This window comes from Podarcis gaigeae, assembly GCF_964106915.1.
Source record: "Podarcis gaigeae genome assembly, chromosome: 11".
Lineage (NCBI taxonomy): Eukaryota > Metazoa > Chordata > Lepidosauria > Squamata > Lacertidae > Podarcis > Podarcis gaigeae.
This window is the reverse complement of record NC_139687.1, coordinates 45261460-45277972: the sequence shown is the minus strand read 5'-3', so window position 1 is coordinate 45277972 and position 16513 is coordinate 45261460. Positions and strand designations below refer to the sequence as shown.

At 43.4% G+C, this 16513-nt stretch overlaps 1 protein-coding gene across 4 annotated transcripts in view; it reads left to right on the top strand.

Annotated features, from left to right (window-relative positions):
• NNT (nicotinamide nucleotide transhydrogenase) overlaps positions 1 to 5273 on the top strand; it is a 56420-nt gene extending 51147 nt beyond the window's left edge. For 3 of the 4 annotated variants that reach the window (XM_083703433.1, XM_083703434.1, XM_083703435.1), the window contains exons 20-22: positions 886 to 1004; positions 1437 to 1552; positions 2566 to 5273. In XM_083703433.1, coding sequence (XP_083559559.1) covers positions 886 to 1004; positions 1437 to 1552; positions 2566 to 2715 — 385 coding nt within the window. In that variant the 3' untranslated portion in view covers positions 2716 to 5273. The remainder of the gene's footprint in view (positions 1 to 885; positions 1005 to 1436; positions 1553 to 2565) is intronic. The other variant, XR_014556362.1, reaches the window with a different exon arrangement.
• The last annotated feature ends 11240 nt before the right edge of the window (positions 5274 to 16513 follow it).

Genomic DNA, 16513 nt, shown 5'->3' with positions numbered 1-16513 from the left:
AAAATCCCCTCACCCTATTTCTCTTTCCCATTTCATTCACAATTTCATATACTTCTATGTCTCCCTTACTCACCTTTTCCCCCCTAAACTAAATGAATGCTTTATTTGCTTTGTCATTAGGAAACCACGCCAACCCTTCTTTGTTGGTTTTTGCAAACCTTTCCTAGCTCTACAATATCCTTTTTGAGTGACCAGAACTCTACCTATTATTCCAATTGTGGTTGCACCGTCATATTATTTGGAGTTACATTTTCTGTCACTTTCCTAATCATCCCTAACATACAGGATAAGGCTATGGGCGTTTTCCAGTCCCAAGGATAGCAGGCCTCTGAATATCAGGTTGGAAGAATGCTGATCTGCTTCCAGGACTGGATGGGATTTTGGTCTGACCCATCAGGGTTCCTATGTTCTTAACTTACCCTCTCAGCCTTGGGTTTCCATATTTAACATGTGGGGTTGTACTCAAATAATGTGCTGTGATAATTAATAAGAGAAGAGTTGGGGAAGAGTTCAGTGGTAGAGCATCTGCTTTGCATGCAGAACCCAGGATTCAATCCTCAGCATCTCCAGGTAGGATGGAGAGAGACCCCTGTCTGAGAAACCTGGAGAGTCTCTGCTACTCAGTGTAGACCAGGGTTTCGCAAACCTGGGTCTCTATTTTTGGACTACAACTCCCATCATCCCTAGCTAGCAGGACCAGTGGTCAGGATGATTGTAACTGTAGTCCAAAAACAGCTGGAGGCCCAACTTTGGGGAATCCCTGCTGCAGACAATACTGAGCTACATGGACTCAATGTTCTAAAGCTTCTTCCTATTTTCTTTTTATTTATTTTATTATGTACCACATACATGATTTCATTGCCTCTTTCTCCCACTACCCTTCAGGTTTGGTATTCATCCTGTTGCCGGACGCATGCCTGGGCAACTGAATGTGCTACTTGCAGAAGCCGGTGTGCCATACGACATTGTCCTAGAAATGGATGAGATCAATGAAGACTTCCCAGGTGAGAGAGCCACTCCCTGGTCCGTTTTTGCTTTCATCTGTGTGTGGTTTCTAAAATGCTAGCTCACAATGCTTCACTTTGATTACAATATGGAAATTTGCAGTCTAAATTATGTCAGGTTCTTATCTGGCTCACTCTGTCATTGTTATCAGTTCCCTTACTAAATGCATGCATTGGAAATTAATATTTCCATGCTGCTCCTTATCATTTTAATCTAATTTTTTTAAGCTTCCAGGAAAAACAATTTAACACTCTCCAATAATTAATTTGGGGAAGTCCACCTGTACTGGTTTTATATCTCCATGTGATAAATTGAAGTTTCTGCGTCTTCATGCTACTATAATGCAAGCTGCTAACTGTTGGAATATTGAGTTCTGTTCATAATTTGTGTGTTTGTATGTGGTCTCTCCCCCCCCTTTATTCTTAATGCAGAAACTGATCTAGTCCTTGTCATTGGAGCTAATGACACAGTTAATTCAGCTGCCCAGGAAGATCCAAACTCCATCATTGCTGGAATGCCTGTTCTAGAAGTTTGGAAAGCAAAGCAGGTAGGCTCCAAAACATTGTGGCAGAAATTCCATGTTTTCTCAAACTCTTTAAAGCTGTCATATTATTTAAAAAGATAATACTAATTATGCCCCAAGCTACCACAATTTTTCTGCCTACTTTCTCCTGAACTCTTTTCCAATATGGACAGGCTAGAAGGCACTGTTGAGAGGGCCGGGAAAACTTGCAACCTTTCACCTGGAAAAATGTCTTCCAAATTATTCTGCCCATTGGGAACTACATAATGGAATATTGTTGCTTTCTCCCACTGCAGGGAGCTATCAGTGCCTTGATGATATAGACTGCTGTTACTCTAGTCCCACAACTCCTCTTTTTCTTTCCATAAGTCACACTTTTTTCCTCCTAAAAAGTAAGGGGAAATGTCTGTGCGTCTTATGGAGCGAATATGCGGTCAATCGTTGGGGCCCTTTCTGGCCCCGCCCCCTTGCCCAGGCCTCCATTGTTGAATGTTCTGCAGATGGAGGCTGTTTGTTTCCCCAGTGACATGTGACTGGCTGATTAGATTATCTGTCTAGAAACTGTAGAAACGACTCCCTTTCCTTTCCTAAAGAAGCTACAGAACCCCATAAAACCAGATTTTCCCCCCTTTGCAAGCAAGCTTAACAACTTTGAGCTGATCCTCAAAAAAAGGAACTTTTCCCCTTTGCAAAAGAAGCTGCACAACTGTGAGCTGACCCCCCCCCCCAAATGGGGCTTTCCCCCTTTCCTCCTCTAAAAACTAGGTGCGTCTTATGGTCAGGTGTGTCTTATGGAGCGAAAAATACGGCGTTTGCCACACCCGTATTGAATAAACAAAAAGTGTTGCAGCTATCCCTTAACAGAGTATGGTGGACTTTTCTGAAACGGGTGGGGGAAACCTTTAGCCCCAACCTGACAATGTGTATTGAAATATTTTTTTTCCAATGGGGTTGCTCTATATAAGCAACCACCTTCTTTTGTGTTGTTGCTGAGTATTTATACCTGTGCTATATCTAATACAAGTTCCTCATTTCAGGTCATTGTTATGAAGAGATCTCTAGGTGTTGGCTATGCAGCTGTGGACAATCCAATCTTTTACAAGCCCAACACTGCTATGCTGCTTGGGGACGCTAAGAAGACGTGTGATGCCCTGCAGGCCAAAGTGAGGGAGTCCTACCAGAAATAAACACCTCTTGTTTAAAAAGCTATCCTTTGGCCAGTATGAACAAAAAAATCTAAAATGTGTTATCTACGTCAAAAGTCGTAGGTCGTTCTTGAAACAGAGGTTCAGAAAAAAAAGTGTTAAGGGTGAAAATTTAACTAACAGTATATAAGGGGGAGGGGGGGACCCAAAGTGAGCTCTCTTGTGGGGCTGGAACATGGATTTTTAGAATTCTTGAATGCAGTGCATTTCAGAGGAACACAATGACACTCAGGAATTTGGGGGTAAATCTGTTCATCTAGTGTGACATGAGATATAAGGGAAGCATTTATATATGCGGGGCAGCTGCTGCCATTTTTAAAATGGGTCATTTGGCTTCAGTTCTTGTTTATTGGTTCCAAGTGAACACAGAATTCAGCTGATTGGCTCTTTTCCAGATCTCAGACCCCTTAGCTGGATATCTTAGATTTTGGCTGGCTTCTTACTTACGACCTTCTAAAATCTATTTTGTGCTACTTTTGAAATGCATTTTGATACATTCACAACTGACGTGTTTGAGATGCTGGATATGGGCGGTTTCTTGTCCAACATACTTCAGATGCTGGGGTGTGGGTGGATAGTTACAATTCTAGACCACCTGAAATACATTTTTAATTAAAAAAAATCATGTGGGCAGCATAGAAACCCAATAAGCTTCAGGGAGAAAAAAAGATTCTGATTACTGGTCTTCCTTTTTAATTTAATTAAGATTACCATTGAAGCTACAATTGAGTGGTATCGGGGGTTATTTGACTTCCAGTGCAGCCTTTTATTTTATTTAGTGCACTTGAGTGGAACTCAAAAGTTTGACTAATAAAATGAATTTGTCATGTTTGCATAATGATGTAGCAACCGTCCGTGGTGACAGAGGCAAAACAAATAGCTGTAATTGTGTTAGAAAGCCTTAACATCTGGGCAAGACAGACTACTATGAAGTGAGTTAAACTTAGCCCAACTTGACTGTTTATAAATCCTGATTTTTAACATTGTGCTTATGGTGACCTTCTAATTTAATAGCAGATGAAAATTATGTCCGTTTAGCTACCTCCTTTTCTTGTTTAGTTTCTTTTTTTTAATGGTGAGATTCCCATAAGTTAAACAGCAGTAGATAGCAGAGGACTGGATCCAGCTAGGATCTTCCAGGCCCAGTAAACCAGTAGAAGGGATCCTTTCTCTCAGCTCCCATTCATTTCAGTGGGGCTTTTCTTTTTTAAAAAAACTTGTCATCTTTCCTTACTCAGTGTCATTCTGATGCATAAGAATATTTAAGCCTCAACATTCCAATGCAAAGTTTGGGCAGCTATGTTTTAGCAGGACCTGTATGGGACCTTGATTGTGTTGCAGTTGTGCCATACATTTCTAAAGATACAAACCTGTACACCATCAGAGCCCTGCCCCCTACAATAATGCAAATGGCAAAAAGATCCAGAACTTTGTAAAACCATATAAAGTAAAACAACAACGACAGCAATCGCGGGGATTCAAACCACTGACCTTCTGATCAGCAAGCCCAAGAGGCTCAGTGGTTTCGACCAGGCATAGGCAAACTCGGCCCTCCAGATGTTTTGGGACTACAACTCCCATCGTCCCTAGCTAACAGGACCAGTGGTCAGGGATGATGGGAATTGTAGTCTCAAACATCTGGAGGGTCGAGTTTGCCTATGCCTGGTTTAGACCACAGCGACGCCCGCGTCCCATGTAAAACCATATATTCTCATAGGTGCATGCAAACAATAAATAACCGTACCAGTTACTACAGAATACCAGTTAAGACTCCATTCCAGCTGGTTTCAGGCTATGCACACATTAGTGGCTTCAAATGCAGCAAGTTTGTTTTCCATTTCTACGGCACATTAGCACTTTCTAGTGTCTTCACCCAACGCACATTGCCTGATTCATTCCCCTGTGCCTGCAACCATCAGACTCCCATTCAAGGAAGCTGCCACCTGCACTTCCGCAATGGCTGTCTGAGCTGCGCAAAACGCATCTTGCGTTTTCAAATTGGATGGCATCTGGTTTGAGGGAAGCACATAGGAGCATTTATCAAGAAACTACAAGATACACATAGATTGCGGTTAACATCATGTACGCTCGGCTTTCAATGCCAGCAGTGGGAATGCAGTAGAGCCAGCATAAATACGGTAATGTGTACACAGCTGCAATCTTCTATCAAGTTTGCATAACAAAGCAGTGTGTTAATTGGTATCGTTATTTATTGCATGCTGCATTGCAGCTATAAGAATTTAATGTGCATTTTTATAAGGTTCTGCGTCTTGCTATTTGTCTTATTGCCCTCCCATTTCTGTACAACCTACACATTAACATAGTGAAAGAGAGGAGCATCATCCAAGTTAGTTTTCCAATGCATAGTGCTGCCTTTAAAGGCTGCAGTTTCCAACTTGCCTAAAATGTTGTCTTTTAATTTGATGATATACAAGCTGTTCATAAAGAGGACCAGAAGTACCAATGTTAACCTTCCTATTGTTTGTATTATGGAACGCGAGAGGATTATTAAAATAAATAAATAAACAAAGTGAACCAAATCTCACGTCCTTATTGCAGTATTTAAAAAAAACCCCAGGTTTTCTTCATTTTGAAATGGGGGTGTGTATGTAAATTTACTGGGCACAAAATTGCTCTTTTTCACATTTTAGCAGTCAGCTAGTTTGCGTAGCTCTTTAATGGCCAATAACTTGAACCAGTCCTTCAGAAATCCGTTACCTATGCACTTAGAAGTGCAAATGGCAAAGAAAAATAAATTCGAGCCTTTAAAATAATACTGCCCCATTTGTTTCAAACCCACCAGCATCTTCTGCCTTCACACTCTTTTACTGCCAGCTAAGGAGTGTTCTACTTATTTATTGCATGTCAAACTTGATGCATGAGTGTTCATGATCCTTATACAGCAAGTGCAGTAATTAGTGAATCTCATTTCCAGAGGGCAATAACAGGAAGTGCCTGCTTTTCGCGACTCTCCATCATTTGTCTGCTTTTTCGTGGAAACATAAAATTCAATTTAGCCATTCCAGAAACCTGTCATCTATTAATAGGCTTTTATTTTAATGATTCTATTTATATTCTCCACCTTTCTTCCATGGAAGTCAGGAGTGAGAGAGAGAGCGGGGGTCTCATTCAGTCTTCCCATCCAGTCACTGACCCAGAGTTTCAGCATTTTATTGCACTGTGTCCATTCAGACTGTGCTCTAGGATCCAGCCATTCATTAAAGGCAGAAAGTATTTGAGCAATCTTGTCCTGGATTTGAATCTACCAGAAATATGTGTGTGCACGCGCGCGCGCACGCACACACACACACACACGTAAAAGTAAAATTCTACACCAGGAAAACATATGGGATCTGCAGAAATTATGTATATTAAGTATGCACAGTGCAGTACCGTCACTATTATTTTTTTTAGAAGAAAAGCGCTGGTTAAACATGTGAGAATAACTGTGGCAACTTCATGGTGAACTTTAACAGGGAGAAATGTAAAGTATTGCACTTGGGCAAAAAAAAATGAGAGGCACAAATACAAGATGGGGGACACCTGGCTTGAGAGCAGTACATGTGAAAAGGATCTAGGAGTCTTGGTTGACCACAAACTTGACATGAGCCAACAGTGTGACACAGCAGCTAAAAAAGCCAATGCAATTCTGGGCTGCATCAATAGGAGTATAGCATCTAGATCAAGGGAAGTAATAGTGCCACTGTATTCTGCTCTGGTCAGACCTCACCTGGAGTACTGTGTCCAGTTCTGGGCACTACAGTTCAAGAAGGACACTGACAAACTGGAACGTGTCCAGAGGAGGGCAACCAAAATGGTCAAAGGCCTGGAAACGATGCCTTATGAGGAATGGCTAAGGGAGCTGGGCATGTTTAGCCTGGAGAAGAGGAGGTTAAGGGGTGATATGATAGCCATGTTCAAATATATAAAAGGATGTCACATAGAGGAGGGAGAAAGGTTGTTTTCTGCTGCTCCAGAGAAGTGGACACGGAGCAATGGTTCCAACCTACAAGAAAGAAGATTTCACCTAAACATTAGGAAGAACTTCCTGACAGTAAGAGCTGTTCGACAGTGGAATTTGCTGCCACGGAGCGTGGTGGAGTCTCCTTCTTTGGAGGTCTTTAAGCAGAGGCTTGACAGCCATATGTCAGGAGTGCATTGATGGTGTTTCCTGCTTGGCAGGGGGTTGGACTCAATGGCCCTTGTGGTCTCTTCCAACTCTATGATTCTATGGGTACTGGCACATTTTTTTCTAGAACAAAAGCACGGAGTATGCAGCATACAGTTTTTCATCTGAGTCTTGGGAAGTTCATTTCAAAAACTAGTTCAGGCTGTCGGGAAAAGGAACTAATTGCATTTTGTGTTCATCCCTTTACAAAATGCGCTAGTTCATTTCAGTTCACAGCTATGAACCTGCCTTATATTGAATCAGATGGTTCATTCATCTCTAGCACAATACTGTCCTGCTATAGCTCTCTAGGGTTTTGGGCATGATTCTCTGCTGACATCTGGATATTACAGGGGTTGAATTTGGGACCTTCTGCATGCAAAGCAGATGATCTGCCACTGGGCTATGGTCCTTCCTCTCAAAGAGGAACAGTCCATTCCTGTTCATCCAAATGATCATTGGCACAGTGGAGAGTAATTTCTTTATTTGGGGGGTGGGGGAAACAATTACAATCTTTAAGCTCTAAAGGCCCAAAGAGTCTCTGACAAATGTAAGAGAATGAACTTGAAAGATGAACGATAAATCGTTCCAAGTTCTACCCCCAAACGCACTTCAATCCCATCCAGCAGTTATGGGACCTGCTTCCAGGTGTAGTTCAGAGAACTTCCTTTAATTTAACCGTCCATTTCAAGCATTGTCTTGCCCATTCCCTACCCACTTCCCAACCCTAGGATCCTTGGGAACTGTGGTTGTGTTAGCTGGACTCAGGACCTCTTAACAGAATCTGCTGCAACTTCACTGTATTAAAAATCCCCAGGGTTCTTTGCAGGAGGCATCACAATGGTTAAATGGGCATCAAATGAATATGGATATAATAATAATATAATAATTTTTATTTATACCCCGTCTTCCCCAGCCAAGGCCGGACTCAGGGCGGCTAATATACCCAGAGGATGTCTGTTATTCCATGCTAACCAAGCTACTTTTTTTTTTTTTTTTACAACAACCACCTATTTTCCTTGGCAGAATGGGTCCCGTGTTTGAGCGGGTCATTGGCAAAGTGCCCTGTGTGGAATCTCTCCTGTCTCCTTCCTGCTGCTTGTGGCTTTATTGGGTGGTGGCTGCAGCAGGCAACTGAATTTCCTACAGTGCCTTGGAGTAATGCTGTGTCAGGTGCTCCCAGGGCATGGTGGCATTTTATTTTTTTAAAGGGAAGCTCACATCTGCCCATTGAGAGCAGTGCAGTGCAAAGGCTCAGAGATGACAATGGGCCCCAAGGATGCCAGACCTCCTGTTCTTAATCTAGTTAACCTCCCATGCATTTTGGTAGCATTTTAAAAAAATGGAATCATAACACACAGTGTCTGTTCACTGTACTTCTTATGTGCTAATTGCCTCAGTGATGGAAACTTCTTAGAAGAATCAACAGGAGCTTTAAAAAATTCTTTCAATTCCACAAATCCAACCAAATTCGATGAGTTAAATTGAAATTTCTCTGCCTCTGCCATATGTATGCATGTAAGAAGCAAACTTTCCAGACCCTTAGGAAACCTCTGCTTTGGAGAATTTGAATGATGAGAATGTTAGAGCTGCCCTCTTGTTTAAACATCCAGCTCCTTGAGAGCTGCTAGTTTTTACTGGCTGCTGTTCCAACAGCTGTAGACCGGGGACCAAAATTCTTCTGCGCTCATGGCAGTGACTTGTATAATCCAGCTGGCCTGAAGTCACTTAGGAGAAACAAATAATTCTATTAATTAGGGCTTCAGCCTGCAAGCATGTGATGCTTGCTAAATGAGAGGATCAGACTGCACCATCACAGCTGGGTATGGGGCTAATCACCATCCAGGTTATTTTACCACTCCATATACCCACAAATAATTAAATTGTGAAACTTATGCTTGTAACGAGAAACACCCCCCTGCAGATTTAGAGGGTGGCCTTTTTTCTCTTGCCAACGATCACAAAATGTTTCTAAAGTGGCACATACCAATATATTCTCTGTGAGATGGATAATGAGGGAGATAAAGGCTTTAAAAATAAAGAAAACTTGTGGCCAATTATTTCTAGTAAGTTTGTGTCTACTTTCCCCCTTTAGACTTTCATTGCAGTTTCCCCCAGAGCAACCCTAGTACATGTTGGCTTGTAAGATATTTTCCCTGATTCAAAGTAACAATTGATTCTACAGGCTGAAGCTCTTAGTCTGGCCATGTGGGAGTTTTATTGCTTCTTGTTGAGGAAAAGGAGGGGGCAAGACAGTAATCTACACAGTAACAAATTGGGCAGTTTTCTAAGATTTGGCTTAGGGGCATTGACACCAATGAATACATAGCCTTGTAGCATCTTAGAGGCAGATCTATTCTACGCTCAATAAGAACATAAGACGAGCCTGCTGGATCAGGCTAATGGCCTACCTAGTCCCGTATCCTGTTCTCACAGTGGTCAACCAGATGCCTGTGGGAAGCCAACAACCAGGACCTAAGTGCAATAAGCACTCTCCCTACATGCGATTTCCAGTAACTGGCATTCAGAGGCAAAAATCTATATTGGTGCACTCCTCCCCAATCTCTGAGTAGTGCAAGATTCCAGCGTTCCAGGAGCTTTTCCCAGGGTCCATGTTTCCTTCTGGAAATGAGGCACGGCGGAGACTGTGGTGTCTTTGTGAATAATTGTTTATTTACATATATATAACCTGAGCCTACGTCGGAGGGGTTCACAGTATTAACCCCCCTCCCAGTAGTCCTTGTTTCTCCCACAGCCACAGCCTTGGATTCAAATGGACACTAGCCATGTCCTTTCCATCCTGCAACCTTTCCCCCCGCTAGGTCACACCACAGCCAACTCTGCTGAAAAGCTCTGGCATTGTCCCCCTCACTTTCTAAGAGCTGGAGGCTGAGTGCCCTTTTCATTGCTTTCTTAATGGCTCATCACCTCCCATTTCTTCTCTTAATGGCCCCTCAACCAGGTGATTACATCATGAAGAAGCTAGCCTGGCTTATATCTTAACCTTTGCTGGATCCAGGCATTCAGGAGGCAAGAAGAAGAAGAAGAAGAAGAAGAAGAAGAAGAAGAAGAAGAAGAAGAAGAGGAGGAGGAGGAGGAGGAGGAGGAGTTTGGACTTGATATCCTACCTTTCACTCCCCTTAAGGAGTCTCAAAGTGGCTAACAATCTCCTTTCCCTTCCTCTCCCACAACAAACACTCTGTGAGGTGAGTGGGGCTGAGAGACTTCAGAGAAGTGTGACTAGCCCAAGGTCACCCAGCAGCTGCATGTGGAGAAGCGGGGATGCAAACTCGGTTCACCAGATTATGAGTCCATCATTCTTAACCACTACACCAGACTGGCTCTCTTAAATTAAATTCTAACGCTTACTAGATCTGTAAATGAGCTACCATAGCTGCAAGAGGGGCATGGAAATTTGTGCTCCAGGCTTTTTTAGACTCCTCTACCCATGGACTAAATGGAGGCAGTGAGAGATTTTACTTTCTTGGGTTCCATGATCACTGCAGATGGTGACAGTAGTCACAAAATTAAAAGATGCCTGCTTCTTGGGAGAAAAACAATGACAAAGCTAGACAGCATCTTAAAAAGCAGAGACATCACCTTGTCGACAAAGGTCCGTATAGTTAAAGCTATGGTTTTCCCAGTAGTGATGTATGGAAGTGAGAGCTGGACCGTAAAGAAGGCTGATTGCCAAAGAATTGATGCTTTTGAATTATGGTGCTGGAGGAGACTCTTGAGAGTCCCATGGACTGCAAGAAGATCAAACCTCTCCATTCTGAAGGAAATCAGCCCTGAGTGCTCGCTGGAAGGACAGATCCTGAAGCTGAGGCTCCAATACTTTGGCCACCTCATGAGAAGAGAAGACTCCCTGGAAAAGACCCTGATGTTGGGAAAGATGGAGGGCACAAGGAGAAGGGGACGACAGAGGACGAGATGGTTGGACAGTGTTCTCGAAGCTACAAACATGAGTCTGACCAAACTGCAGGAGGCAGTGGAAGACAGGAGTGCCTGGTGTGCTCTGGTCCACGGGGTCACGAAGAGTCGGACACGACTAAATGACTAAACAACAACAACAACAACAAGCAGGGATTGGGGGGGCTGGCTTGCCCCTTTTGTAGCAATACTTTGACATTAACACCCTTTTAACGTGGTTTAGCTCCTGAGTGAACACGCATAGGATTCCAGTGCAAAAGAAGCAAGGTAAGAAAGATCAAAGAAGTAAAATAAAACACCAGCCTGGGAATGCGAGAGGAAAGGGGAAGAGCTTAAAAACAATGACTTAGAATGGAACCATGGAGGACAAGCAAATGTTGAAACAGAAAGTGTCACATATAAGCAGAAGGAAAAGAGAGTGAGAGAGAAAGAGACAATAAAGGCAGAACAAAGGAGTGGGTGTTTTATAGGGACATTTGTGTTTGATGAATGGAGGGCCCAAGGATGAGACTATTTAGTAAAAATTGTAAGGCAGAGGTAGCCAACATCAGAGGCCATTTTAGGGTAGCATGACCAGTGTGGCTGTGCTGGACGCTGGGCTACAGGGGGCACCAAAACAACACTGTAGAATGGAGCATGGGAGGTGGGGGGGGTGGCACCAAATTTTGGCATCACATAGGGAGCCGCTGAAATTTGAGAGCCCAAAGTCTGCCACTGCCCAGTGTGTTGTTGGGCAGAACTCCCATCATCCCTAACCATTGGGCAGGCTGGCCGAAGCTGGTGAGAATTGAAGGCCAACAAGATCCAGAGTGCAGGCAGGACATTGGATACCCTTGGCATTAAGAGGCTAAATGAGGTTTCTAGGAGTCACAGGTAGAATTTCGTAGAGTGCTCCCAGCACTTCACTAAAGAGAGAGAGAGAAGAGTCCTTGCATTTTCCTCCATTTGGAATGCTGAACAACTTTGGCTTGGTCTGAAGACTGTTCAGTAAAAACATGCAAGAATTGAGCAATGAGCTTCAGTGACCACTGGATGTCAGTTGCTCTGCACAAATCTACTGAGGTTTTAACAGCCTGGTAGCAGCGGAGTGCTTGCCGCAGATGTTGCAATGGCTGAAATGGTTGTATGGTTTTTAGGATTTAAGACGTAGAAAAGTCCAGAGCAACCTCTAGGTGTGTGTGTGTGTGTGTGAAGGCAGGGTGCTGAACTTTCCCAGTGTTCTAAGGTGTGTGTGACAAAAGTGCTGAAATATTGCGAGTCCAAATCTACTGCCAGGTGCCTGCAAACTGCTTTTTTTTAGCGTCTTCAGAGCCATGTAAAAATAAATTAAAAATGCAGACAGTGAAAAATTGAAGGGTAAGTCTTGCTGTTGGCAACCAGTTTTGTTAAAAAATTAATGGAGCCTGAGTGGTCAGTCTTCCCCAACATAGCACCTTCCAAATGTGTTGGACTACAACACCCATGTCCCTGGCTATTGGGGGTGCTCATTGAGGCTGGTGGGAGTTGAAGTCCAATAACGTTTGACAGCACCATGTTTAGAATGTCTGGGCTAGAGTGCTGCTCTTGGAAAGAAAAGACGTGGGTTCAAACTCCTCTCAGCCGTGAAATCACTGGCTGGCTTTGGGTCAGTCACCTCCTCACAGTTTGGTGTGAGGTTAAAAGAGGAGTCTGTGTCTTGTTTCCTGAGCTGTTAGAAGGTGAAAGGATAGGATGAAAATGTATAAATACTACTGGCAAGAGATGTGCATCCCAGTGCTATAAATGAAGCAGGGATTGTCTGCATGGGTGTGTGTGTGTCTGTTTCAGAATTGCAAACATTCTCATTAGATTTAACTTCAAAAGTTTCAATTGAAATTAGCCACATTTGCCACCTTCTTGTTGCAATTCTGCACAACACTCTGAATAAACTTCTGGAATGCAACACATTCATGTTCAGATTTCTTTTTGTGCATTGGATAGTTCCAGTCCTTCAGTTGATTGACTTACTTGTTCATTCACATGGTTATGTAGAAGGCAGCATGTTTCAGAACATATAATTCTATTCGCTGATGAGAGAGAATGCATTTAGAAGTAGCTTTAAACCTAAAACTATTCAGCATACAGGCCAGGAATCCCCAAACACAATGCATGTTCAGAAGGGCATTGCAGCAAAGAAATAATATTTAGGATGTTAGGCTTACTTACAAGTAGACATGCATCAATTGGTGTACCAATCTTAATCAGTGTGGGGTAACCACTAACTGGGGTATGGGTTAAGATCACCTGTTAATTTTGTCAGGTTATTTTGGTTCGGGAATGTTACTGCAACATATGGCTTTTCCTTCTAACATAGAGCGGTGGCTTTAATTGCTTTTTAGGATGGCACTTCCTTCAGTATTCTGAAATAGCTTATATTGAGAATGATACAAGTCAGAAGCAAGTCCCTTTAAGTTTAATGGGGCTCAGTGTGAGGTAAGTGTGAATAGCCACCTTTCTTTGCTAGAACCGCTTACTAAGAATGTACTGTACGGCTTCGTTGTGGTTGGGAGTTTCTGGTCTGTGTACCTGAGTAGTCTAAAGTTAAGGCAGTGGTAGCCAACATGTGCTCTCCAGATGTTTTGGACTACAATTCCCATCAGCCCCAACTAGCATGGGCAGTGACCAGAGACGCTAGGCTATGTGCGGTCTAAGGCAATCCTCAATATGCCAGGAAGTAGAAATGGAGGCAGTGAGAGATTTTACTTTCTTGGGCTCCATGATCACTGCAGATGGTGACAGTAGTCACAAAATTAAAAGACGCCTGCTTCTTGGGAGAAAAGCAATGACAAACCTAGACAGCATCTTAAAAAGCAGAGACATCACCTTGCCAACAAAGGTCCGTATAGTTAAAGCTATGGTTTTCCCAGTAGTGATGTATGGAAGTGAGAGCTGGACCATAAAGAAGGCTGATCGCCGAAGAATTGATGCTTTTGCATTCTGGTGCTGGAGGAGACTCTTGAGAGTCCCATGGACTGCAAGAAGATCAAACCTCTCCATTCTGAAGGAAATCAGCCCTGAGTGCTCACTGGAAGGACATATCCTGAAGCTGAGGCTCCAATATTTTGGCCACCTCATGAGAAGAGAAGACTCCCTGGAAAAGACCCTGATGTTGGGCAAGATGGAGGGCACAAGGAGAAGGGGACGACAGAGGACAAGATGGTTGGATAGTGTTCTCGAAGCTACAAACATGAGTCTCACCAAACTGCGGGAGGCAGCGGAAGACAGGAGTGCTTGGCATGCTCTGGTCCATGGGGTCACAAAGAGTCGGACATGACTAAACGACTAAACAACAATGCTACTTTGCATGATCTGGTCTTGTGGACACTTGAAGCAGGTCTGAGTCTAGTCAGTGCATGAGTGGGAAGCTGCCTAGGAATAACACATATACTGCCTTGGGTTCCATGATGTAAAAAAAATGGGATATAAGAAACACACACAGTGGGATCAACCCTGAGTAAGCAAGCATAGGAACACACAGCATGTGAACAAAGTGTATAAAGCCATAGAGGATGAAATCACTGGTACAGTCTGGGGTGTACCACAACAGTCAGCTGTGTTTGAACAGTGGTTAACCACACACAGCTGGAACAGGTGCCCCTTTAACTTGAGGGTTGTTCTCTTATTCTTCTTCCACACATAATAGCACATGTGCAGAGAGGAGAGTGAAACTACCCTCTTTTTCGCTCTATAATATGCACCCGACCATAAGATGCGCCTAGTTTTTAGAGGAGGAAAACAAGAAAAAACATATTCTGAATCCCAGAAGCCAGAACAGCAAGAGGGATTGCTGCACAGTGATCTGGCTTCTGGGATAGCTGCGCAGCCTGCATTTGCTCCATAAGACGCACACACATTTCCCATTACTTTTTAGGAGAGAAAAAGTGTGTCTTATAGAGCGAAAAATACGGTATATGCTTGTGTACTTTACCTCTCATGTCCGCACACTGAGCAGAAAGGAGATACTGCCTTGTAGATTCTGCGTTGAGAAGCAGGTCGGGCAATCCCAATGCTTTTGTAAGTCAAGCAAACAAGTGTGATGACAACCACCACTTTCTAGAGTGGACAAAACCTTTAGGATTCATCTACACTGGAGGCTTCAGTTAGGGTAAGTTCTGTGGAAGTGTCCAGAGAAGTGCCTGCTTCATTTGTGCTGGATCAGGGTTCGATGGTTGTGGCCTGAGATTGTGGGCAAGCTGCTTGTATGGGCATGGCAAGCCACCTGTGCTCTTGACCCTTTTCCATTTTGGCTTCTTGGAGGGGATTAACTGGGTGGACCCAGGGAATGATTCATGTGTAATTGGAGGAGGGAGAGGTGGTGGTGTGTCCCCTTCTTCAGAGGGCCTCCTTGGACCCAGATGTGTTTATGAAAATGCTTGAGGGGTATTTGGCTCAGCTTCAGGCCTCCTTGGAAGATAATTATCTGGATCCAGCTCAGTCTGGTTTTAAGTACATTCATGGCACTGAAACTGCCTTGGTCAGCTTGGTTGAGGGTCAGGAGAGAGATGGATTTTAACACCATTGACAATGATATCATTCTGGAGTGACTCTGGAAGGTGCGGGTTGAGAATATTGTATTCGAGTGGTTCCAATCCTAGCTTTGAGGCCATTTCCATGAAGGAGTTGCCCCATGGCTTCTGGCAGGGTTACATCTTGCCCCCCATTTGAAGCTGATGCCATCAGGAGGTTTGGAATGACGGATCACCACTATGCAGATGATGCCCAGCTTTATCTCGTTGTTCTCTCTGTATCAACAGAGGCAGCTCAGGTGCTAGATGGTGCTATAGGCTGCATCATGCAGGCCAATAAATGGAAACATGATAAGACAGAAGTGCTATGTATTCAAAGAGGTGGGAAGATAGCTTGTTCTGCACAGATTTGCACTCACTTTGCTGGGGCAGGTCCATAAACTTGGGGGTACCCCTGGATCCAATGGTCATGAATGTCCAGGTGGTCTCAGCAGATATGTGCATTTATTGCTGACTTTGGGTGGTTTGTCAGCTATGCTCCCTTTTGGACAGAGATCTGACTGCTGCTGGAAGCTCTGCTTAAGAAGGCTAAACCACCTAGTTCTCACCAGCGCCTTCTCCTCTGTGTCCTTGAAGTCTGATCAGCTGCAGGTGGAGTCACTCCACCTTCTTCCCCTTCAGGCTGCTGTTCAGCAGGTGAAGCTGACTCCTGACCCAGGACATTCAGGCATTTAATGAAAATGCTTATGTTTTTTTTTTGGGAGTGGCTGTTGCTGTTTTACAATTAAGCTTGATGGCTTGCATGTAAGTCACCTAGAGACAGCTTGTGTTAGATGATAAGTAAATAAATAGCACGATCAGTGATAACTAAATATTAATATCATTTATTTATTAATATTATAAATTAATATTTCCTAATATGCCTAGTGAATCCTTCCTGCACTTGGCTAACAGATAGAACCCCTCTTCCTTTTTGGACTACCTCTCCCATTTTGTTTTATCCCCCCATGTCACTTCTCCCTTTATGTTTCTCGTTAATTTGTGCCCTGCGATCAGTGACCGCTGGGCTGAAACAGCTGGCTTAATTAACAATGAGAGGCAATCTTAGCCACCAGTGGGAAAATGGAGCCCACAGATTTAATGATGTGCAATGGGTGCGGCATTAAATACAAACCTATGCTAATTTTGTTTTTTT